Below are 24,586 nucleotides of genomic sequence, written 5' to 3'. Positions count from 1 at the left end.
GCCGGGACCTTCTGGGCGTTGATCCCGGAGCGATACACAAACGGATGCATCACCGCTGGATGTGGGGAGAAGGATCACCGATGTCATGGACCTCCATGTTTGGCTGTCTTGGGCGGATACTGGTTAAACTGGTTCGGGCACTCTCGCAGATTAAACTGCAGCTCTTTGTCAGCAAGTTGTTTACGAGCTGTGAGAATAACGAGGGAAGAGTTTTCTATTAAATCCATGAGCAGAAAAATGTCGAGAATCTCAGGATCTTGGCAGTTTTTTAAACGTTGGTTACAAGTTCCACATTTTGGGATGTTTGTGTGCTCCTCGCACATCAGTGAGACGCAATGTTTTAATTGTTTTCCAGTTGTCGACGTGGTTTCACAACCAGCGTCATTAAATGAATTCCACATTTAATTTACTCTTCGTGTTTTAGCACTCGTCGTTTTTTCTCAGGCAATAAAAATGATGGACGACCTTTTAGCTGCTGCTTCAAGGGGCATTATGGAAGTTAGACAGCCAAAACATGTATAGAAATAATAAATGTCTTCTTCATACATCCTCCTGCAATGCCCTGGTCCTGTAGAATGAGCCCTGGCATTTTTACTGTGATTGCCTGTTTTTCTGTAAAACCACAGAAAAAGAGAGATGCTCGGGTCGAGCAGGCTGCTTCATGCGAGTTCACGCTCAGGCATCGCCCGTAGCATTTGCTATCCGTAGCTTTAGCAGCAGAGAGAGAGGCAGTGCCACTTTGTCGCTGTTCCTAACACCTAGTGACAAAGCTAGCTACATTTCTGAGGACCCTTAGCTACTTTCTGTAGAACTTTCTTCTAGATATTTCCTGCTAATTAGCAACAAAATAGCCATTTTCACTCCGAACCGTTCTTTGGTTTGACGTTGTTTCAGCTGTCATCAAGGATATAAATGTTACAGATACAAAGAATGTTACTGGTGCTTTAGCTCACCCAGTAAAACATCGGACCCCCATGCAGAAGACCTGGGTTTGATTCTAGATGTGAACATAGTTCATTTAGAGTTTGTTTTTTACATTAATGATATATTTTTTTACAGTAAGATGCCCAAATTTTTATTTGAGACTCGCCGAACGGCATTGAATTCACAGATAAAAAAGATGTGGGTTCAACTTTCATTTTGGAACAATTTTTCAAGCAAGGGAAGGGAATGATCTGAGCATGCAGGAGGACTGACCCATCATAAACCTTTGTCGGCTGTGCTGAAGAGAAAGGTACAGAACCACATTATTTAACTAATTAGCGGCACGTTCTCCTGTCCTTCGGGACACACACACACACACACACACACACACACACACACACACACACACACACACACACACACACACACACACACACACACACACACACACACACACACACACACACACACACACACACACACACACACACACACACGGGACTGTCTCAGCTGTTATTTTCGTTAAGGAGTGTGCACGTACAGCATGTGCGCCTCGTGCACGAGCCTACTATTGAAGCTGCCGTTACACTTTTGGCCTGAGGGGGCAACGCAAGCATAAAAATTCAAAACTCCGTAAAGTTCCTTTAACTTAAAGAAAATGTGTACTAAATGTTTTTATTCAGGTTAACTGATGGAGATGGCTCAGATGAAAATGAGATCTTGGATGCTTTGAGTTTTTAAACGCTGCTAACGCCTTTAACTCCAAACGAAGCCAGAGCTGAGTACACCAACAGGGATGGGACTTATATTTCCTGCTGTCAGCCTTCTCCTGGTGAAAGGTGCCGTAGCTGAAGTGTAGTCACAGCAAACACGTGCACCTCTCAGGATTCCCTCCGGCTAGCCCAGGGCTGAAGTCTCTGGCTCGGCGGCAGGAAAACGTTTGTTTATTTAAAACCTAAAACGTGATGCAGAACCTTGTTTTATGGGATGTTTCAGGTTGACCAGATGCTTTCATTCAGCCTTCCTTTACACAATGACCCATAAGAGAGTAAACCCCCATGCAGCAGTGGAATGTAGTCTGTGCTTATAAGAACAATGTAAATGATTGGTTTCCTCCTTGCAGCCAACATGTCGGATGCAGACCGGTTTCTCTACGTGGACCGTAACCTGGTCAACAACCCGCTGGCCCAGGCCGACTGGGCCACCAAGAAGCTGGTATGGGTCCCCTCGGAGCGCCTGGGCTTCGAGGCGGGCTCGGTGAAGGAGGAGCGCGGCGACGAGTGCGTGGTGGAGCTGGCAGACTCTGGTAAGAAGGTCAAGGTCAACAAGGATGACATCCAGAAGATGAATCCGCCCAAGTTCAGCAAAGTGGAGGACATGGCCGAGCTGACCTGCCTGAACGAGGCGTCGGTGCTGCACAACCTGAAGGAGAGATATTACTCTGGTCTCATCTACGTGAGTATGGCACCAAGCTGTTGCTCATTAAGTGTTCCTGTTGCCACATTTCCCTGCTGTCTCGTTGGTGTCCCAGGGCCGGGCTCGGGTCCGGTTCATCTCCTTAAGCCTGGTTGCTTCAGACGTCCTGTTGTGTTCTGACTGGAAGTGGAGAAAAATGTGCATTCTGTTAGCGTACTCGGGATGTTGGATTGTTCTGTCCTCGCCCCCTTTGACTACGCTCCAGCACTGCTGCTTTTTCTCCGTTTTGGATTAGATCTCATAAACAGGAAGCTTCAGGGAACAATGCCGTCCAGAGTGGGGGAGAACTGGTGGAGCGATGGGGAAACGAGGGGCACCGGTCCAGTATTTGCAGAAATGGGCATGGAATGTAAACCATGCCGTAACTGTCATTACTGCTGCTGTAATTGATGCTATTCACTCCCCCTTTCTGGCCTGGGAGTGATTTGGACTCTTTGACTCTTGAGTTGTGACCCGGTCATATCAACAGAAGTTGTTTTCCACTCCCTCACTCTCCAGAGGTCCGCTCTGTGGCTCCAGGCTCTGAGCTCCTCTCGGCGCTGGAATGAGCTACCAGTGGCTTTTAATGGAAACGCGTAAAGATGTGTGGCCCGACCGGTCAGTTAACCAGGATCACTCATGGATTTAAACCCACAGCTGGGTGGGGATGAGTTATCCAAGGCAAGTGTAACAACACTTTCAGAGTAAAAGCGAAAAGGTTTTCAACTGGGAGCTGATGAAGGACGACTTGCTCATCACGGATGGGGTTAGGGCCTAATCTAACCAGGAGATTAGAGGATCCGTCCTGTTAAAGGGTCCTAGCCCAGACAGCAGCACATGGTTACCAAAATAAAAGCATTAAAAACCAAAACTTGAAAGCATTCACTCCTGGGTGTGTTAAAGAGAGACCCTCCTCAAGATTTAAGTCCTACAAAGTTTCCAGACTGCTGGAACCTCTTCAGCTTAAACCAGTTTCACACTGCAAGCATCGGCGGAGCGGAACGGCGGCGAAGCGGCACCGCTTCAAATAGAATCCAATTATAGTCTGTGGAGTGTTTCAAACCAGCCGCGACGCGTCAGTTTCCCAGAGGCGGCGTGCCGTGCCGCGCCGCTAAAGATGGAGTTCTGTTTTTTTCCGCGAGCCGCTTCTGGGACACGTCAATTTCCGCAGGTCACATAGTGCGAGACAGGAAACCACACAGTTTCAGTGTAAAATCCCCGGTTATTTTCAAAATAAAATGCAACGTTGCCATGTTCTATATAACTTACGTCAGCATGAGAGACCGAACGGCTTTGCTTACCACCAGTTTCTTTCGAGAAGTGCAGCGGTGCGATTCCTCGCGGGGGTTGTGATCTCTCGATAAGGAAGGTGTCGGAAGTCTCGAGGGATTTCAGAAACTCGCGGGTACGGCGAGGCGCAGCGAGGAAGCCGCGCCGCGGCCAACACTCTCCCGGTGTGAAAGGACCGCCTTGAAGTTGGCGAGTGAGCCGCTCCGCTGCCGTTCCGTTCCGCGGGTGCTTGCCGTGTGAAACCGGGGTTGGTACCAACTTTCAGGGCTGTTGGATGGTAGAGCTTCTGGGACCAGAGAGAAAGGGAGGAGTCTGGTGGAAAGCAAACCAATAATACAAGATAAAATCAACACGTTAAGGAGAAAAGTGTCGTCCTTGATTAAGTAGCACAACAAGAAATAAGAAATCTTGTTAAAACTGTGGAAGCAGAAGCAGCTGATGGGGAAGCCTCAGACATGGTGACTGTAAAAGCTGTCATCTGTCACCATCTACAGGAATCTTCCCTGGTTTAATGAAGATTGCCGCGGTGGTTCCGTTATTTACAGGGTTCTGTTATTTACAGGGTTCTGTTATTTACAGGGTTGAGTTATTTACAGGGTTCTGTTATTTACAGGGTTCTGTTATTTACAGGGTTCTGTTATTTACAGGGTTGAGTTATTTACAGGGTTCTGTTATTTACAGGGTTCTGTTATTTACAGGGTTCTGTTATTTACAGGGTTCTGTTATTTACAGGGTTCTGTTATTTACAGGGTTCTGTTATTTACAGGGTTCTGTTATTTACAGGGTTCTGTTATTTACAGGGTTCTGTTATTTACAGGGTTCTGTTATTTACAGGGTTCTGTTATTTACAGGGTTCTGTTATTTTCAGGGTTCTGTTATTTACAGGGTTGAGTTATTTACAGGGTTGAGTTATTTACAGGGTTGAGTTATTTACAGGGTTCTGTTATTTACAGGGTTCTGTTATTTACAGGGTTCTGTTATTTACAGGGTTCTGTTATTTACAGGGTTCTGTTATTTACAGGGTTCCGTTATTTACAGGGTTCCGTTATTTACAGGGTTCCGTTATTTACAGGGTTCCGTTATTTACAGGGTTCCGTTATTTACAGGGTTCCGTTATTTTACAGGGTTCTGTTATTTTACAGGGTTCTGTTATTTACAGGGTTCCGTTATTTACAGGGTTCCGTTATTTACAGGGTTCCGTTATTTACAGGGTTCCGTTATTTACAGGGTTCCGTTATTTACAGGGTTCTGTTATTTACAGGGTTCCGTTATTTACAGGGTTCTGTTATTTACAGGGTTCTGTTATTTACAGGGTTCCGTTATTTACAGGGTTCCGTTATTTACAGGGTTCTGTTATTTACAGGGTTCCGTTATTTACAGGGTTCTGTTATTTACAGGGTTCCGTTATTTACAGGGTTCCGTTATTTACAGGGTTCCGTTATTTACAGGGTTCCGTTTTTTACAGGGTGTCTGCGGGTCCTTAAAAAGCCTTACATTTGGTTTTCCAAATTTAAGGCCTTAAAAATCCTTAAAAATGACAAATAATCCTTAAATACAGTTTCTAAAGGTCTTAAATGACCAAAGACCCAATAAACAAGATTCTTTTATTTCTATAAAACTTTCATGAATTTCTAGTTGGTGTTCAGCATTTTTGTGTACGATGTTGCCGTAAGCGGAACCGTACACATTCAGTTGGTTGTGAAGGGGGGCTATTTTTAGATGAGCACATTTGCTGGTTAAGCTAGTGGGAGCTTGCGCCGTGGGGAAGTGCAAGTTTAATGGCAACAGGATGGCTAATCCCACGTTAGCCACGTGGTTAGCACCGGTTCCAGGCAATAGCTGGAATTATAGCTTAAATTTAACTTAAAAAAATTGCTTAAATTTGGTCAAAGTGGCCTTAAAAAGGTCTCGTCTTGTCTTTGGCTCCCTTAAACCTGCAGATACCCCGTATGTAAGAGTGGTGATCAACAGTGTCAGTAACTATAGGCCAGAGTCACGGCTTCCACACCTAGAGATGTGGTTGTTGGTGTCATTTAAAAAGTGCTGACGGACCCTGAGTTGCGGTCTACAGTGTAAAGCGAGGTGGAACACACCTGAAGGGTTTAGTCTGTGCAGCTAAATGTGTTCAGCTTGGCCTCGGAGAGACGGCTCGTTCAGTTTGCACTTTAGAGCTGATCTAGTTGATGAACTACAGGCGCTGCTGATGGACTGGTTGATTTTACAGGTTTGGTTCTTTGTGTTATGAATTGGGTTTAATAACTTTACCCACATCCAAAAAACACTCTCCCTTAAGCTCCACATGTTCCTGATGTTAGATCTACAAGAGGTTTTGTCTTTAATCACCTGCTGACATCATGCACCTGTCCTGCAGACCTACTCGGGCCTGTTCTGCGTCGTCATAAACCCGTACAAGAACCTGCCCATCTACTCCGAGGAGATCGTAGAAATGTACAAGGGAAAGAAAAGACACGAGATGCCTCCTCACATCTACGCCATCACAGACACGGCGTACAGAAGCATGATGCAAGGTGAGTGTGTTTACAGGTACAAACGCAGATCCCAGAGGTGACCTCCGTCTCAGTCGTTACCCGAGCAACCGTTTAGTGGAGACATCCTTACGTCCTCCAGGAATGATGAGCTGACGGCTAGCAATCCAGCAGTTTTATCGCCGCCTTTAAACACCAATTGAGACGCAGACCTTATGTTAGAGTCACTGCCATTTTCAATTCAAGTTTATTTGTAAAGCACCAAGTCACGACAAGTCGTCTCGAGGACCTTCACACCGTAAACATCCCAACACAGGTCAGGTCATTCAGCCAATCAGTAACAAGTTTCCTACATAAGGAACCCAGCAGGCTGCATCGAGTCACTGACTAGTGTCAGTCTTTACAGCAATCCTCATACTAAGCAAGCATGCAGCGACAGTGGAGAGGAAAACTCCCTTTTAACAGGAAGAAACCTCCAGAGAATCCTGGCTCAGTATAAGCAGCCATTCTCAACACGCACACACACACACACACACACACACACACACACCAAGTAGTGTTTCTATGGTTACATTGTGATTACTTAGTAAATATTCTATTAGGTGAGGGATAAACTTTATAGTATTTATCCTAGTGGATCTATAATTAAACGGGTAAACTAGTAGTAGCACATCCAACGTCGAGGAAACCAAGAAGTTATTATCAGGAGAGGGAGAATGTTTAAGTGGTTAGCAGCAGTGTGCTAGTCGATGGCCCCCTCCATGAGGCCACCACAGCTCAGCAGAACATCGTTGTAGCTTCTTCTGGGGAGAAAAACACTTAGAGAGAAAATAAAGTTAACAGCTGAAATAGCAGAAAATAATACAGTTAAAGAGCAGATTGTAGAAGAAAGTAGTAGAGTGTGGAAAGTGGTCAGTGTGTCCTCCAGCAGTCTAAGCCTATAGCAGCATAACTAGAGATAACTCTGGATAATCTATCCTATTTAGATGCACCCATCCATCTCATGTTACATCTGACGTGTTGTAGGACACGGCTGCTGAACCTGACCCTTGTGTGAAAGTTTTAAATAATTCTTTGTGAGCTGTTGCGATAACTGTGATATCGGGGCAGTTTTTAGACCCGACCGTGGCGGCTGAGCCTTCGTCTCCGTAAAGCTGCAGGACGTAGCCTCTGCTCCACGTTCCAGCTGCGTTAGAACCGGGCTGTTTATAACTTCTACACACACACACACACACACACACACACACACACACACACACACACACACACACACACACACACACACTCACTCTTCAGAATGATCCGACACTTTCATACGATCATTCTGACCCCTTATAATAATAATCTGAACCCAGATTGCAGACATTTGCGTTTTGAAATGTTGGAAGTCTGGGAAAAGGGAATCGGATTTTTGGAACAGGAGTGACTTGCACCCCAATGACCTGAACATTAGCTTTGAATCTGAGCAGGTTTCCTGTTCTTCTTCTTGAAGCCGACACAACTCTGTCTCTATTTAATTCATCAGAAGCTATTAAGAGCACACATCCTGCCTAAATGAGCTGCTGCAGATTTCCTGTTCCCTGTTTTCCGGCCGTTATCCGTACCACGGTGTGTAATTATGCTGCGCGTCCCGGACTGGAGTTTCCCGTGGAGCCGCTGCAGGGGTGTTCCTCTAATCCGCCTCCTGGGTGGATTCTGTTGGTTTAGCGTTAGCTCGCCGCCTCTGCGCTCCTCTAATGCTCACCATGAACGCTTTAGTGCTGCACACCACCTTTCAGGATGTGATGGAGTAATTGGGCTCTTGGAGCTCTGGCGGGAGCTCTTTAGTCACAGGAAGCCAGATACTGACTTCCTGTCTGGGCTCTTGTGTATTTCCTGTTGTACAGGCGTGACCTGTGCGCGCCCTGCCAGTAACAAGCTCTCGCCTCGCTTCCACTGCTGCTGAATTGACCGTTTCCATGTGTTTCCTTCACAGATCGGGAAGACCAGTCGATTCTTTGCACGTGAGTTTCAAGCATGTTCTGGAGTGCTTTAGCCACCCGTGTCTTTGTGTGTGGGTCTGGCTGAACGTTTGTCTCGTACAGAGGCGAGTCCGGCGCCGGCAAAACGGAGAACACCAAGAAGGTCATCCAGTATCTGGCTCATGTGGCGTCCTCTCACAAGACCAAAAAGGATCAGGTCAGTCTTTCTGCTGGCGCTTAGCTGACCGTGAAGCCTCCTGAAGCACCAGCCTTTCCTTCTGTAGTGAGAACGTAGACCCTTAAAACTCCACCGCAGAAAACGGGTCATTTAAAAGCTGTTCTACGACTGTCCCACCCGTTTAGTTTGGCTTTACTTGGCGGACGTTTAGCGGAGCTGCATGACGGTGTCAGAGCAGCGTCCATCACCCCGTTTTCAGCTTGTTGTTCTTTTTCCATCAACAGAGCAGTTTGGTCCTGTCACATGTGAGTTGACCCTCCCCCTTTCATTTGCTCCTCCTACTTTCTGCTTCTGTCGTCACCTTTCTGTTTCAGCCCCCCCCCCCCCCCCCTCGCTGAAGCGTCGACTCTTATGGAAGTCACCTTAAACTGGGGGGGGGGGGGGTCTCACCAGGCATCAGGAAGGAGAGGGGAGGTTTCTGTGCAGCTCAGCAGCAGCTCCATGTGTTCCTGTGAAAAATTCAACCAGACGGGGGGGTAGGGGGGGGGGGTGTAATGGGAGGAAAGCATCCAGCTGGTCTGGGGCGGTTTTTTCTGTCTGGTTGAATTTTTCCACGTCTCTCCTGCTGCTTTTTCTGTGCATCAGTCCACGAACGTGTGGTTCGTCTCGACGGACGTTTAGTAACAGACGTGTAAATGAACGTTTTCGTGCCCCAGAAGATGAGATATGGTTTCTATGTGTGTAAAACGGGTCTAAGGGCTCGGCGCCGGGTTCGGGTGACGGCTTGTTGGGTTTCCGGGTTCTGGTGCTGGCTCATCGGGGCACTAACATTGTGACGTTGGGGGTTGCTTTGGGTGCCGTGTGCATTGCTGTGGTGTCTCTGTGTTCTGAACCGTCTTCCTCCACAGGTGTGAATGAGGTGTTGGGTCAATCAGCAAACCGTCTCCTTGTTGCCTCCGGTTGCAAAATGCTTTTTCTCACTGAGCAGATTTAACACCTAATCTAAGCTGCAGGGATTTTACTGCTTTGAAGTGTTTCTGTGTGAAAGTTTTAGTTGGCCTTCCTGAAAAGCCTCACTTCAAAGAAATGCTAGCATTACCTCCAGGACTGATGAGCTAACAGCTAGTGTGAGCGCAGCTGCACCCGCTGAACTCCGACATCTAGGGTTTCATAGATGTTTGTGAACTGTTGCACCGTTGGCACTTCTACACTAGTTTCTGTAGTTTCCCCTCAGTGCTGAAAATAACCCTAGCGGCAGCAAAGGGGAGCATTCCTGGTGCCTCCAGCAGCAGCAGCAAAGGGGAGCATTCCTGGTGCCTCCAGCAGCAGCAGCAAAGGGGAGCATTCCTGGTGCCTCAAGCAGTGGCAGCAAAGGGGAGCATTCCTGGTGCCTCCAGCAGCAGCGGCAGCAACGGGGAGCATTCCTGGTGCCTCCAGCAGCAGCAGCAACGGGGAGCATTCCTGGTGCCTCCAGCAGCAGCAGCAACGGGGAGCATTCCTGGTGCCTCCAGCAGCAGCAGCAAAGGGGAGCATTCCTGGTGCCTCAAGCAGTGGCAGCAAAGGGGAGCATTCCTGGTGCCTCCAGCAGCAGCGGCAGCAACGGGGAGCATTCCTGGTGCCTCCAGCAGCAGCAGCAACGGGGAGCATTCCTGGTGCCTCCAGCAGTGGCAGCAAAGGGGAGCATTCCTGGTGCCTCAAGCAGTGGCAGCAAAGGGGAGCATTCCTGGTGCCTCCAGCAGTGGCAGCAAAGGGGAGCATTCCTGGTGCCTCAAGCAGCGGCAGCAAAGGGGAGCATTCCTGGTGCCTCCAGCAGCAGCGGCAGCAAAGGGGAGCATTCCTGGTGCCTCTAGCAGCGGCAGCAACGGGGAGCATTCCTGGTGCCTCCAGCAGCAGCGGCAGCAAAGGGGAGCATTCCTGGTGCCTCTAGCAGCGGCAGCAACGGGGAGCATTCCTGGTGCCTCCAGCAGCAGCAGCAAAGGGGAGCATTCCTGGTGCCTCAAGCAGCAGCAGCAAAGGGGAGCATTCCTGGTGCCTCCAGCAGTGGCAGCAAAGGGGAGCATTCCTGGTGCCTCCAGCAGTGGCAGCAAAGGGGAGCATTCCTGGTGCCTCAAGCAGCAGCAGCAAAGGGGAGCATTCCTGGTGCCTCCAGCAGTGGCAGCAAAGGGGAGCATTCCTGGTGCCTCCAGCAGCAGCAGCAACGGGGAGCATTCCTGGTGCCTCCAGCAGCAGCGGGGAGCATTCCTGGTGCCTCCAGCAGCAGCGGGGAGCATTCCTGGTGCCTCCAGCAGCAGCGGGGAGCATTTCTGGTGCCTCCAGCAGCGGCAGCAGCAAAGGGGAGCATTCCTGGTGCCTCCAGCAGCAGCGGGGAGCATTCCTGGTGCCTCCAAGGACTGAGTCTAGCAGGAAGAGCCACCTAAGATTTAGTTAGACTTGTGAAAAACCACAGAAGTTGTTGACACTGATTCATAAACTGATATGAAATTTTGAGGTTGGCTATGTTAAGTTGTCAGCGCTGTCCTAGCCGTTAGCTCATCAGTCCTTTGTGTTTCTGAACAGAAGTTGCTCAGGTGATCGATTAAAGCAGGTAAGATAACGACTTACACAGAAATACTCCAGCTGCCCTAAGCTCCCTTTAACACCTGACTAGAGAAGGTGGGCCGTCCCTACATCAGGTCCTCGTCGGAGAGATCAGCTCTTTAATTCTGCTCTTCTCCACCAGGGGGAGCTGGAGAAGCAGCTGCTACAGGCGAACCCCATCCTGGAAGCCTTCGGAAACGCCAAGACGGTCAAAAACGACAACTCCTCTCGATTCGTATGACGCAGCCCTTCATCTGGTCTCTCATGGTGAGTTTATTTGATCCTGCTTGAATCGGTCTGCGTTCTTCTCCTTTCAGGGAAAGTTCATCAGAATCAACTTCGACGTCAACGGTTACATCGTCGGTGCCAACATCGAGACGTGTATCCTTTCCACCGTCTTTGCACTGATGTTGGGATCCCATCAGGAGCGGGAGACTCGGTGCTCTTAACAGAACCTTTCCTTGACAGCGCCACGTCCAGACCTGTTGGAGAAATCCCGAGCGATTCGTCAGGCCAAAGACGAGCGAGCATTCCACATTTTCTACTACTTGCTCACGGGAGCGGGAGACAAACTGCGGAGTGAGTAGCACACTCGGAGTTCTCCGGGAATTCCTGATTGTTTCGTGTAAACGCCTCTCTCCTTTGCCTTTTCGTCACAGCTGATCTTCTCCTTGAAAATTACAACAACTACCGATTCCTCTCCAACGGGAATGTCACGATTCCGGGTCAGCAGGATAAGGATCTGTTCACAGAGACCATGGAAGCCATGAGGATCATGGGTATTCCCGAGGACGAGCAGATAGGTAAGGGAGCAGCTGCTGTGTTGGCGGTTTCTCGTGGGATGTGGCTGTAAACGTCTCCCGATCCGGTTGGTTTGTGCAGGAATGCTGAAGGTGGTGGCCTCGGTTCTGCAGCTCGGAAACATGAACTTCAAGAAGGAGCGCCACACGGATCAGGCTTCCATGCCTGACAACACGGGTACGTTTCACGCCTTCTGTCGCACCTCTCGCGTCTTCGACACGCTTTTTTACGCCTTCCTGTGTTTTTCCACCCACAGCTGCTCAGAAGGTGTGCCACCTGATGGGAATGAACGTCACGGACTTCACCCGGGCCATCCTGTCGCCCAGGATCAAAGTGGGCCGAGACTACGTGCAGAAGGCGCAGACGCAGGAGCAGGCCGAGTTCGCCGTGGAGGCGCTGGCCAAGGCCACGTACGAGAGGATGTTCCGCTGGCTCGTCATGAGGATCAACAAAGCCCTGGACAAGACCAAGAGGCAGGGAGCCTCGTTCATCGGCATCCTGGACATCGCTGGCTTTGAGATCTTTGAAGTAAGTCCAACGTTTACGAGGTTTCCCGTCCGAGCCGAGCGGCCCGCGCCCACTGAGCTGCTCGTGTTTTCCTTCCTCTCCAGCTGAACTCCTTCGAGCAGCTGTGCATCAACTACACCAACGAGAAGCTGCAGCAGCTCTTCAACCACACCATGTTCATCCTGGAGCAGGAGGAGTACCAGCGGGAGGGCATCGAGTGGAGCTTCATCGACTTCGGCCTCGACCTGCAGCCCTGCATCGAGCTGATCGAGAAACCCGTGAGTCCCGCCTCCTCTCAGCCTCGCAGCGCGTCTACAGTTGTGTCTTTGTGTTGAAGCGGCGGCGACCTTCAGACCTTTAACGCGCTCGCACGCAGGTAAACGCTTGGTGAGCAGGTAAGGACCGGACAGCAGCGTGGGCTTATGAGACCCAACTTCATTCATGCAGCACTTTTCATCAACAGTGACCCCGCCAGGGCCAGCAGAATAAAACCGGCTAAAAATGGCTGAAAGGCGTGCCGCGGGAACGCCGCAGTCAAAAAGTGGGTGGGAGCTTAGGCCCCGCCTCCTCTAATGTAAGTCGCTGCTGATCTAAGTGCATGGAGGGGTGTAGTGAGTAAGTCAGATGGATGGCTTGGAGCTCAGCCCTGCAGAGACGCTGGGAGCGTGATATTCCCACATCCCGGTGCCTTCAGGAGTCCGGCTGCAGATGCAGCAGAGGTCGAACCTTTTTCATTCACCTGACCGTTTCCATCGGTTACACACGGGTAGCAAGCATCTGATCTCAGGAGACTCCCGCTAGCACACACAACTTTCCTCATCTGACTTTTAAAATCCTGTAATTCCCATCCCTGGTGACCGATGGATCCGTTGTTGTCTTCCTTCAGAAGCAAGTTCTTCTGGTTTGTTTTGCTTCCTCTCGTTGTGTTCTGATGGCCGCCGAGCGTACGCTGCAGCGTTCCACCTCCTTAGGTGCATTTTGGCCCTTCTGTGTCCAGGCCAGTCCTCCTGGGATCCTCGCTCTGCTGGACGAGGAGTGCTGGTTCCCCAAGGCCACCGACAAGAGCTTCGTGGAGAAGGTGCTCCAGGAGCAGGGCACGCACCCCAAGTTCTTCAAGCCCAAGAAACTGAAGGATGAAGCCGATTTCTGCATCATTCATTATGCTGGGAAGGTGATTACACACACACACACGCACACACACACACACGGTAACCTCTCTCCTGATGAACACTCCGGGCGTGTCTCCTCAGGTGGACTACAAAGCGGACGAGTGGCTGATGAAGAATATGGACCCTCTGAACGACAACGTGGCGTCGCTGCTGAACCAGTCCACGGATAAGTTTGTGTCTGAGCTGTGGAAGGACGGTGAGTTCCTGCTGCTGCACCTGCTCTCACGCGGGAACAGACCTTACTCACGGAGACCTCTCTTCTGCGTCTGGGCCTCTGTGTTTACCTTTTCTCTCATCCCACCGCCCGTCCGTCCCTCTCCTCCTCCGTTTCATCCCCTCTCGTCTGTTTTGTTGGTTCGGTGCCTCTCAGAGGTACAGAGCTGTCAGAGAGCTTACTTTTATGAGCGTTTTCCGTTTCTGCACTCAGATTCAGGTGAAAGGTTTCTTTTCTTTGGTGTAAACGTGTTTTCCCGCCTGAATGTCTAACCTTTCCGTGTACAAGTCAGCTGTGTGGACCTGAGGGGTTTCTTCTTCTCTCCCAGTGTTGTTTGGGGACTCCTGGTGTTGGTCTTGGGTACTGCATCCGTGCAGCAATGGGTATAAACTGCATGGGTTTGGTTTGGTCACCTCCGAACGTACACCTCCACCCTCGCTGAAGTCTACCCGCTTCCTGGCGTGCGCTCACGTTTAAGCCAGACGTCGTTTTCACCGGACAGACCGGCTCTAGGGGTCTGCTCCAGTCACTGCATCCAGATCTTTGTTTTTCCACATCTGGCTTGCTTCTACATCATCCTCTCCCTCCACATTGACTTGGTGTTTTTGTGGTGCTGCACTGGTCCTGGTTCTGTGTCTCGCCTGGTGTGTGTGTGTGTGTGTGTGTGTCGTCAGGAGGAGGTTCAGTGGTGTGCGTTTGCTTCGAGTCTGCCTGAATAAACCGGCTTTTATTCCCCGCCTCACGTGTGTCTCTGCCGTCCCCTCCTCCAGTCGACAGCATCGTGGGTCTGGATAAGGTGTCCGGCATGTCCGAGATGCCCGGGGCCTTCAGAACCCGGAAGGGCATGTTCCGCACCGTGGGCCAGCTGTACAAGGAGCAGCTGTCCAAGCTCATGGCCACGCTGAGGAACACCAACCCCAACTTTGTCCGCTGCATCATCCCCAACCACGAGAAAAAGGTACGGCAGGAGCTCGGGCTTGTCGGAGAGCCTTTCAGGAGTTCTGGAATGAAAAGGGCGTTTGTTAAAGAGCAAGTTCACCGAGAACCAGTTTTTTAATGGTTTTACGTCCGAAGAGCTTAAAAGGACACTAAGCAGCTTTTGCTCGTCGTGAGCCGGGATGTGCTGAAATGACTTTCACAGGGTCGATGAAACTCTGACGGAGACGCTTCCAATAACCGTAATTAGGGTCGGCCATCGTTTGATTCTGAACGATTCCAACTCCTAGTTTCGATTCCGGTTCCTATCGATTCCGATTCTTTGAAGACATGACATGTTTTACACGAGCCAGCTGACCACAGGTCCTACTGGATGAAACAATCTTAACTTCAACATGAATTTTAACTCTGAACAACAACATCACCTTCATTCAGACACAAACGTGTTTTGGAGACAAAAAGAAGACGACTTGCAGCACAACCAGTGTGTTTGTTTCTGACCACGACCAAAGTGTGGAAGCAGCCTCTGGGATGAGAGGCTAAATGTCTCCAACACATCCAGAAACGTCCAGCTGTTTCCAGCTAAAGCTCTCAGGATGATCATGTCCAGGATGACTGAGAACCACACCTCCATGCTGCAGCAGCATTCAGTCACAACAGGAAGTGAAGCTTAACCGTAGCTGCTGTCAGTAACAAGCTAACAGGTTTAAACATTAAAACTCAACAGAAACAGTTCAGAAAGGAAATTATAATGTTATTTATTATTATTATTATTATTATTATTATAACATTATTATTATAACATTATTATTATTATAACATTATTATTATTATTATTATAACATTATTATTATTATTATTATTATTATAACATTATTATTATTATTATTATTATTATTATAACATTATTATTATTATTATTATTATAACATTATTATTATTATTATTATTATTATAACATTATTATTATTATAACAATTATTATTATTATTATTATAACAATTATTATTATTTTAACATTATTATTATTATTATTTTAACATTATTATCATTATTATTATAACAATTATTGTTGTTATTATAACAATTATTATTATTATTATTACAACTATTATTGTTATTATAAGAACAATAATAATAATAATTATTATTATTATTATTAGGTATTGTGGCAGAAGCTGGTGTGATCAGCTCTGAAAAGCGTTGATCACAGTTTGCGGATCACGTTTGTTTTTCACGGAGATCGGTCGTGGATTCCTCTTCCGTCGGCGTTCTAGGAAAAGTTTGAACGATTCCGGGGAAAACTAACAGTTGGAACCGGTTCCAGTCGACGCTCGGTGCCCAACCCTGCCCGTGATTTAATGAACACGCCCTAAAAATGAAGTCCTTTTTAAACCAGGGATTCATGAACTGATGCTTTGTTAGCAAACGCTACTTTTCACCTTCCTGCTTCAGGTCACATGGGTTCAGACTAGTCTCTGGATTGGACGTGACGATCCAGACACAACCCTGTTCTCCTTCGTGCTCTCTTCTTTTTACAATTAAACCATAAATGTGGACGCTTTCTTTTTCCTTACGGTGGATTTAGTCAAACGTAGACGCTGGGAGCTGACGGGTGGTGTGTGTGTGTGTGTGTGTGTGTGGGGGGGGGGGGGGGGGGGTGGAGGCATGAATGAAGCAGGTGTGGGCGTGGAGATGTCTTCATTCGTCCACCCACAGCAGAACCGTGACGTCTTTGATGTTTTCAGGCCGGTAAACTGGACCCACAGCTGGTTCTGGACCAGCTCCGGTGTAACGGTGTGCTGGAAGGGATCCGCATCTGCAGACAGGGATTCCCGAATCGGATCGTCTTCCAGGAGTTCAGACAGAGGTGAGGCACGCTACCGCTGTCAGCGTCTGCGCTCCCAGGAGCCAAAGCTAAGACGGTCTTCCACCTGTTTGTGTCAGGTATGAGATCCTGACCCCAAACTCCATCCCCAAGGGCTTCATGGACGGGAAGCAGGCCTGCGTGCTGATGGTGAGCGTGCTCTCAGACCCCTGTAGGGTCCAGATCCTCTGCTGTGACGCGGTGAGCCAGCGGTTTGTCCTCTCGCCCATCAGATCAAAGCCCTGGAGCTGGATCCCAACCTGTACCGCATCGGCCAGAGCAAGGTGTTCTTCCGAGCAGGAGTCCTGGCTCACCTGGAGGAGGAGAGAGACATGAAGATCACGGACATCATCATCAGCTTCCAGGCCTGGTGCCGGGGCTACGTGGCCCGCAGGTAAGAGGTCCTCCTGTAGCTGCTGGCGGGAGGATGGCGGTGACGGCTGAGCTGGAGGTTGTCGTGCTTGCAGGGCTTTCGCCAAGCGACAGCAGCAGCTGACCGCGATGAAGGTGATCCAGAGGAACTGCGCCGCTTACCTCAAGCTCAGGAACTGGCAGTGGTGGCGACTCTTCACCAAGGTGAGCGTCGGTCTCCCTCCGTGGCTCCATCGCTACACTCGCTACACCTCTGGTCCGTTTCTCTCAGGTGAAGCCCCTCCTCCAAGTCAGCCGGCAGGAGGAGGAGATGCAGGCCAAGGACGAAGAGCTGTTCAAGGTGAAGGAGAGGCACCTGCTGGCGGAGCAGCAGCTCCAGGATGTGGAGGAGCAAAACAAACAGGTAAAGCCGATGTTCAGTGTGCTCGTCTCCTCGATGCGACGTGGCGCTGCCGCTCGTTAAAACCTCCCTCCCCGCTGCGCTTGCAGCTGAGCGCCGAGAAGATGGCCCTGCAGGAGCAGCTCCAGGCAGAAACGGAGCTCTGCGCCGAGGCCGAGGAGATGAGGGTCCGGCTCGCCGCTAAGAAGCAGGAGCTGGAGGAGATCCTCCATGACCTGGAGGCTCGCGTGGAGGAGGAGGAGGAGCGCGCCTCTCACCTGACAGCCGAGAAGAAAAAGATGCAGCAGAATATCGCGGTGAGGAAGCTTTTCCTGGACTAAAGCTTGTAAACATAACGTCTTGGTCTGACTTCCTGAATGCTCCTCGCAGGACCTGGAGCAGCAGCTGGATGAGGAGGAGGCAGCCAGGCAGAAGCTCCAGCTGGAGAAGGTCACTCTGGAGGCCAAGATGAAGAAGATCGAAGAGGACGTCATGGTTTTAGACGACCAGAACAGCAAACTGCTCAAGGTGAGGAGTGCAGGGCCGGTGAGGGTTACACGGACCGGACACGCGCGCTTCTCGTCCTCACTCCTCCGTTTCGCTCAAACAGGAAAAAAAACTGATGGAGGAGAGAATCTCCGAGTTCACCACCAACCTGGCAGAAGAGGAGGAGAAGTCCAAGAGTTTGCAGAAGCTGAAGACGAAACACGAGGCGATGATTACGGACCTGGAGGGTAAGAATAGTCCAGGACCAGAGCCACGCCCACCTCCCAGCACCGTTCTGTTAACGGGGGAAAGCCCACCGTGCCGACTCGGGCGACTCCAGCCACCGTTAAAATCCACGTCTTTTAACCGGTGGTTCGACGAGGTGAAAGGGTGAATCTGAGCTGGATTAAAACAACATCGATCCTTTAGAAGGTTAAAAGCGACTAGACGGCGTGTTGGACTAGGCTGTGTCGTGTCATCAGCATCACCGCTGTCTTTAACCCTGGAACCAGGCAGGCTGGAAGGTATTCCCAGTGCTGTTTAGGATCAGGGTGTGTATCACACACGACACGGACCACAGGAAGCTGAAGATACACGTGTCTCAGGGGATTACAAACACCATCATGGACCAGCTTGTTAGAGCTAGAGGCTAGAAGACCGTCTCTGATTGGCTAAAGGCCAGAAGGCCATCTCTGATTGGCTAGAGGCTAGAAGACCGTCTCTGATTGGCTAAAGGCCAGAAGGCCATCTCTGATTGGCTAAAGGCCAGAAGGCCATCTCTGATTGGCTAAAGGCCAGAAGGCCATCTCTGATTGGCTAGAGGCCAGAAGGCCGTCTCTGATTGGCTAAAGGCCAGAAGGCCGTCTCTGATTGGCTAAAGGCCAGAAGGCCATCTCTGATTGGCTAGAGGCTAGAAGACCGTCTCTGATTGGCTAAAGGCCAGAAGGCCATCTCTGATTGGCTAAAGGCCAGAAGGCCATCTCTGATTGGCTAAAGGCCAGAAGGCCGTCTCTGATTGGCTAAAGGCCAGAAGGCCATCTCTGATTGGCTAGAGGCCAGAAGGCCATCTCTGATTGGCTAGAGGCTAGAAGGCCATCTCTGATTGGCTAAAGGCCAGAAGGCCATCTCTGATTGGCTAGAGGCTAGAAGGCCATCTCTGATTGGCTAAAGGCCAGAAGGCCGTCTCTGATTGGCTAGAGGCCAGAAGGCCATCTCTGATTGGCTAGAGGCTAGAAGGCCATCTCTGATTGGCTAGAGGCTAGAAGACCATCTCTGATTGGCTAGAGGCCAGAAGACCATCTCTGATTGGCTAGAGGCCAGAAGACCATCTCTGATTGGCTGAAACGGGGATTAAAGTTCTCCGTCGGGACAACGGAAATCCGTCAGCTGGAATAATCAGAAAAAGGTTCCGTCAAGATCTCTCCTCGCGCTCGCTTGGGTTTAGTAGTCTCTCTCGCTCGCCCTCTCTCTCCTGTTGCTAATGGAAACGCGCTTCTCCACCGTTCTGCGCCGCCCAAGCTGCAAAAACGCGCACACTCGTCGCTCGCTCCCGCGGTGCGCACAAACACAAACCAGGCGCTGGGATTCTCACAGAGCCAATAAAGCTCTGATGTCACAGTGAGCGTTAACGTGATGAGCGGAACCAGGACCCAAGTTCCCGGCGGGCCGACCCGAGGTCGGTTTGTGTTTTTGGGCCGGTGTTCAGTCACGACACTCCGCTGCTCACCTGCTGATGAGGATTCCTCCCGTCAGTGGAACAGGTGAGCTGCTGAACAAGACTGTAGTTACCCGCTATTATCATTTATAACTGATATTAAGTGAACGCTCTAAACCCACAAATGATGGAAGATGAGATTAAATGTTATTAATCATATCAAATATAAATAAGTAACAGATAACATGATGTGAATAATTATTATTATTGATTATATTTCATTTCTAAGGTCCGGATGTCTGAACATTCAGACTGGTGTAAAGAACACGACATCATTAATAACAGGTCATGATCTAAAGCTGCTCTGAGGTATAAAACTGCCCCTGACCCCTGACCTCTGACCCCCCCAGAGTACTTTAATACTTATCGTTTTTACCTCAGAGAAATCTCAGCAGCCACACTTTTAAACACCGTAAACGGGTCATTCCCTTAAACCCGATCAGAACCCCAATAGTGCCCCCCCCCCCCCCCCACTGGAGATGGAGACTGACCTTCCAAAACAGGTCAGAGGTCAACTCCAGGTATATGAGGTCCGTACGGGTCAAAGTGGACCTGACGGCAGACGCGTGCTGCTGGACGTGCGTCGTGAGGAGAGCGGGCGAGAACCATCGAGCTGCTTGTGAACGAGCCGCGGATCTTCTGGGAGCGGGGCATCCGCGGGTCCTTAAAAAGTCCTAAAGTCTTAAATTTACTTTTCCAAATTTAAGTCCTTAAATCCTTCAAAATGACAAATAATTCTTAAATACGGTTCCAGAGGTCTTAAATGACCAAAGACCCAATAAACTAGATTATTTTATTTCTGTGACATTTTTGTGAATTTCTAGTTGGTGTTCAGCATTTTTTGTGTGCGATGTTGCCGTAAGCGGAACCGTTCACATTCAGTTGGTTGTGAAAGGGGACTGTTTTTAGATGAGCACAAGCTCCCACTAGCACATAAGCTAGCGGGAGCTTGCGCCATGGGGAAGTGCAGGTTTAATGGTAACTGGTTGGCTAATCCCACGTTCGCGACGTGGTTAGCACCGGTTCCAGGCGATGGCTGAAAATTATAGCAGCAATTAAATTTAAAAAAATAGCTTAAATTTGGTCAAAGTGGCCTTAAAAAATGTCTTAAAGTCTTAAATTTGGCTCCCTTCACCCTGCAGATGCCCTGTGGGAGGTTTTTTATCCATAAGAGACAAAACTGGAGATTTGCGTTAGCATCCGCTCTAAGACCACAGACGTACAGGTGAAGCAAAGGGAAGAGCCCTGTTTAACACGGAGGAGGCTCGGTTCTGGTCTCGGGTGATGGGTCCACCAACAGGACCGAGGCCAGAACCACGTGGGTCAGTCTCCCACGAGTCCTGATCTGAGTCCAGCTTGGCTTGTTTGGTGTTGAAGGTCTTTCTTCGGACTCATCCGTGTGTCGATGTGTTCTCTCGCTGCCTTCAGACCGTCTGCGCAGGGAGGAGAAGCAGCGGCAAGAGCTGGAGAAGAACCGGCGCAAGCTGGACGGCGACTTCACAGAGCTCCACGATCAGATCTCCGAGCTGCAGGCTCAGATCGCTGAGCTCCGGGCGCAGCTGGCCAAGAAGGAGGAGGAGCTCCAGGCTGCTCTGGGCCGGTTCGTCTGAGCTGAAGATGATTTACGTTTGCTTCGTGTTTACTCATTCTCCTTGGCCTCTCCCTCTCTTAGAATCGAAGAGGAGGCTGCACAGAAGAACCTGGCCCAGAAGAAGATCCGGGAGCTGGAGGCTCAGATTTCTGAGCTGCAGGAGGACTTGGACTTGGAGAGGCAGGCCCGTGCCAAAGCGGAGAAACACCGCCGAGACCTGGGAGAGGAGCTGGAGGCCCTCAAGACGGAGCTGGAGGACACGCTGGACTCCACGGCCGCCCAGCACGAACTCAGGTAGGGTCGCTGGTCCAAAGCGAGCTCCGCTTCCTGCAGCTCCGGGCCACAACTCTCACCTGCTCTGCCCCTTGAAGGACCAAGCGTGAGACGGAGGTGGCGCAGCTCAAGAAGACCCTGGATGAGGAGGCCAGAGTCCACGAGCAGCAGCTGGTGGAGATGAGACAGAAGCACAGCCAGGCCTTCGACGAGCTGAACGAGCAGCTGGAGCAGGCTAAGAGGGTAACGTTTGTCCGGAGCAGAGCTCCTTCCACGCCCCATCCTCGCCAGACCTCACACTGACCGTGTCCTCCTGCAGAACAAAGTGGCGGTGGAGAAGGCCAAGCAGGCCCTGGAGTCTGAGAAGAACGAGCTGAGCATCGAGCTGCAGACGCTGATGCAGGGCAAAGGAGACTCGGAGCACCGCAGGAAGAAGGCTGAAGCTCTGGTCCAGGAGCTGCAGCTCAAGTTCTCGGAGAGCGAGCGCCAGAAGACGGAGCTGGCCGAGAAGCTGACTAAAGTGCAGGTAGGACGTCCAGAACCAGCGTTGACACGAGCCGACCTCGTGGACGCGGCTCCTAACCGGTCCTTCGTCCTCAGGCCGAGCTGGACAACGTCAACGCGGTGCTGACGGAGGTGGAGGGCAAGTCCATCAAGGCGGCGAAAGACTGCTCTACCGTGGAGTCCCAGCTTCAGGATGTTCAGGTACCACCGCGGTTCCTGTCAGAACCCGGTCCACAGGAGGCGTCTGTTGTCCCCCAGACGGATAGTTTGTGGTCCTCTCTCGTCAGGAACTTCTCCAAGAAGAGACGCGCCAGAAGCTGGGTCTCGGCACGCGCATGCGGCAGCTCGAGGAAGAGCAGAGCAACCTGAGAGAACAGCTGGAGGAGGAGGAGGAAGCCAAGAGGAACGTAGAGAAGCAGCTTCAGATGGCCCAGGCTCAGGTGAGACGCGTCGGTCCCGTCAGAAGGACCGCTCGGTGGTTCTGAACCTTCCGAGTCACCCGCTGGTTTGTGTGCAGCTTGCCGAGATGAAGAAGAAGATGGAGCAGGACGTCAGCTGTCTGGAGGCCGCTGAAGAAGGAAAGAAAAGACTCCAGAAGGACCAGGAGGCCACGGCCCAGCGGCTGGAGGAGAAGTGTGCTGCTTTCGACAAGATGGAGAAAACCAAGACTCGTCTGCAGCAGGAGCTGGACGACCTGCTGGTGGACCAAGACCACCTCCGACAGATCGTCTCCAACCTGGAAAAGAAGCAGAAGAAGTTCGACCAGGTAGGCACCACACCACTGGAGAAGAAGCCTCCGTTTTGGGTTCGACGCCCGCGCCGATTAACCCTTTCTCCATCTCGCAGCTGCTGGCAGAAGAGAAGAACATCTCTGCTCGTTATGCAGAGGAACGCGACCGAGCTGAAGCTGAAGCTCGCGAGAAAGAGACCCGCGCTCTGGCTTTGACCCGGGAGCTGGACGCTCTGATGGAGGTCAAGGAAGAGCTGGACCGCAACAACAAAGTGCTGCGGGCCGAGATGGAGGACCTGGTCTCGTCCAAGGACGACGTCGGCAAAAACGTACGTTCAAAAGCAACGATGGCCCCGCTGTTGCTCCTGCGCCAGCTCCTAATCGATGCTTTTGCTGCCGAGCAGGTCCACGAGCTGGAGAAGGCCAAACGTGCCATGGAGCAGCAGCTGGAGGAGATGAAGACCCAGCTGGAGGAGCTGGAGGACGAGCTGCAGGCCACGGAGGACGCCAAGCTGCGTCTGGAGGTCAACATGCAGGCCATGAAGGCTCAGTACGAGCGGGACCTGGCCGGACGCGACGAGATGGGCGAGGAGAAGAAGCGAGCGTTGGTCAAACAGGTACCCTTCAGACTTCCACGTCAGCTTGGCGGTTTGAGTCGTCTCGGTGACGCTCGCGTGCTGCGGTTCCTGCAGGTGCGGGAGATGGAGATGGAGCTGGAGGATGAGAAGAAGCAGCGCGGCGCGGCTGTGGCCGCTCGTAAAAAGCTGGAGCTGGACCTGAAGGAGCTGGAGGCGGGCATCGACATGGCCAACAAGAACCGCGACGAGGCGCTGAGGCAGCTGAAGAAACTCCAGGTGAGCCTTCAAACCTCGAGCAGGTGTGCTTCTCAGAGCCGCCGTCTGACCGCTTCTCCTCCTCCTCAGGCCCAGATGAAGGACCTGGTCCGGGAGCTGGACGACACCCGCATGTCCAGAGAGGAGATCCTGAGCCAGAGCAAGGAGACGGAGAAGAAGCTGAAGGCCATGGAGGCCGACATGATCCAGATGCAGGAGGTCCGTGTGCGTCTGCCGTTGCGGCGCGTGCCGTCGTCGACCCGCTCGCGTTTACGTTTTTGTTTCCTGTTGATGTTCAGGAGCTGGCGGCGGCAGAGCGGGTGAAGAGACAGGCCCAGCAGGAGCGAGACGAGCTCCAGGACGAAATCAACAACCAGTCCGGCAAGAGGTAGGATCTCCGCCGTCGCCCGTAGCGTCTCCGGACCGAAGTCTTGAGTCTGACTCTGTGCTCTCCGCCTCTCAGCGCTCTTGCTGGTGAGGAGAGGAGACGCCTGGAGGCTCGCATCGCTCAGCTGGAGGAGGAGCTGGAGGAGGAGACGTGCAACACCGAGCTGACCAACGACCGGCTGAAGAAGGCCCTGCTGCAGGTTTGTTGGCTCCCGCTGAAAGCAGGAAGTGTGTGGGATTAAACTCGACTCGCCTTTCCTCCTCTCCAAAGACGGACCAGATGAACGTGGAGCTGACTGCAGAGCGCAGCACCTCCCAGCGCCTGGAAGGGGCCCGGGCCCAGCTGGAGCGCCAGAACAAGGAGCTGAAGCTGAAGCTGCAGGAGCTGGAGGGGACCGTCAAGTCCAAGTACAAGGCCAACATGGCCGCTCTGGAGGCCAAGATCGCTCAGCTGGAGGAACAGCTGGATCTGGAGACCAGGTGAGAAGGCAGAAGCTGATCCTACGCGCTCCCGATAGCACCGCCGCCACGTTTGTGCTTCAGCGTCGCGGGTTTTCCTGCATCCGCCTACGTCAGGGACGTGTTCGGGATGGAACTGCACTCTGGCGAGAACGTCCAGGTCTCTAATCTCGGCTCGTGTGTTTCTAACTCAGGGAGAGGCAGACCGCCACCAAACTTGTGCGACGCACCGAGAAGAAGATGAAGGAGATCCTCCTGCAGGTGGACGATGAGCGGCGCAATGCCGAGCAGCACAAGGACCAGGTCGGACTCCACTTCCTGTTTGTGTGTCAGCTGTGTCCCGAAGCAGCTCCGGGAGAAGAGGCGCTTTCGATGCGAGCGTCTGACGTCACCTGGGCTCGTTTGTGTGTTTCAGGCCGACAAGTTGAATTCACGTATGAAGCAGCTGAAGCGTCAGCTGGAGGAGGCTGAGGAGGAGGCTCAGAGGGCCAAC

At 51.2% G+C, this 24,586-nt stretch overlaps 1 protein-coding gene across 2 annotated transcripts in view; it reads left to right on the top strand.

Moving 5' to 3' along the window:
• Positions 1-24,586, top strand: part of LOC107376217 (myosin-9) — a 34,502-nt gene that overhangs the window by 9,462 nt on the left and 454 nt on the right. The window contains exons 2-40 of one of the 2 annotated variants that reach the window (XM_015945204.3): positions 2,048-2,379; positions 6,041-6,197; positions 8,131-8,158; positions 8,240-8,333; positions 8,579-8,599; positions 11,014-11,106; positions 11,189-11,252; positions 11,352-11,450; positions 11,531-11,674; positions 11,754-11,849; positions 11,929-12,200; positions 12,284-12,457; positions 13,177-13,350; positions 13,430-13,544; positions 14,333-14,520; positions 16,247-16,368; positions 16,446-16,515; positions 16,599-16,759; positions 16,833-16,941; positions 17,009-17,140; positions 17,227-17,433; positions 17,507-17,644; positions 17,727-17,850; positions 20,745-20,916; positions 20,989-21,201; positions 21,279-21,423; positions 21,500-21,706; positions 21,781-21,885; positions 21,972-22,124; positions 22,202-22,450; positions 22,531-22,743; positions 22,819-23,031; positions 23,107-23,268; positions 23,338-23,466; positions 23,547-23,635; positions 23,711-23,834; positions 23,906-24,114; positions 24,288-24,396; positions 24,509-24,586. The exon at positions 24,509-24,586 is cut by the window's right edge and continues 95 nt beyond it. In XM_015945204.3, coding sequence (XP_015800690.3) covers positions 2,053-2,379; positions 6,041-6,197; positions 8,131-8,158; positions 8,240-8,333; positions 8,579-8,599; positions 11,014-11,106; positions 11,189-11,252; positions 11,352-11,450; positions 11,531-11,674; positions 11,754-11,849; positions 11,929-12,200; positions 12,284-12,457; positions 13,177-13,350; positions 13,430-13,544; positions 14,333-14,520; positions 16,247-16,368; positions 16,446-16,515; positions 16,599-16,759; positions 16,833-16,941; positions 17,009-17,140; positions 17,227-17,433; positions 17,507-17,644; positions 17,727-17,850; positions 20,745-20,916; positions 20,989-21,201; positions 21,279-21,423; positions 21,500-21,706; positions 21,781-21,885; positions 21,972-22,124; positions 22,202-22,450; positions 22,531-22,743; positions 22,819-23,031; positions 23,107-23,268; positions 23,338-23,466; positions 23,547-23,635; positions 23,711-23,834; positions 23,906-24,114; positions 24,288-24,396; positions 24,509-24,586 — 5,679 coding nt within the window. In that variant the 5' untranslated portion in view covers positions 2,048-2,052. The remainder of the gene's footprint in view (positions 1-2,047; positions 2,380-6,040; positions 6,198-8,130; positions 8,159-8,239; positions 8,334-8,578; positions 8,600-11,013; positions 11,107-11,188; positions 11,253-11,351; positions 11,451-11,530; positions 11,675-11,753; positions 11,850-11,928; positions 12,201-12,283; positions 12,458-13,176; positions 13,351-13,429; positions 13,545-14,332; positions 14,521-16,246; positions 16,369-16,445; positions 16,516-16,598; positions 16,760-16,832; positions 16,942-17,008; positions 17,141-17,226; positions 17,434-17,506; positions 17,645-17,726; positions 17,851-20,744; positions 20,917-20,988; positions 21,202-21,278; positions 21,424-21,499; positions 21,707-21,780; positions 21,886-21,971; positions 22,125-22,201; positions 22,451-22,530; positions 22,744-22,818; positions 23,032-23,106; positions 23,269-23,337; positions 23,467-23,546; positions 23,636-23,710; positions 23,835-23,905; positions 24,115-24,287; positions 24,397-24,508) is intronic. The other variant, XM_015945207.3, reaches the window with a different exon arrangement.

Source organism: Nothobranchius furzeri, chromosome 12 (genome assembly GCF_043380555.1).
Source record: "Nothobranchius furzeri strain GRZ-AD chromosome 12, NfurGRZ-RIMD1, whole genome shotgun sequence".
NCBI classification, from domain to species: domain Eukaryota; kingdom Metazoa; phylum Chordata; class Actinopteri; order Cyprinodontiformes; family Nothobranchiidae; genus Nothobranchius; species Nothobranchius furzeri.
The sequence above is the reverse complement of the archived record's forward strand: the minus strand, read 5'-3'. Positions and strand labels throughout refer to the sequence as shown.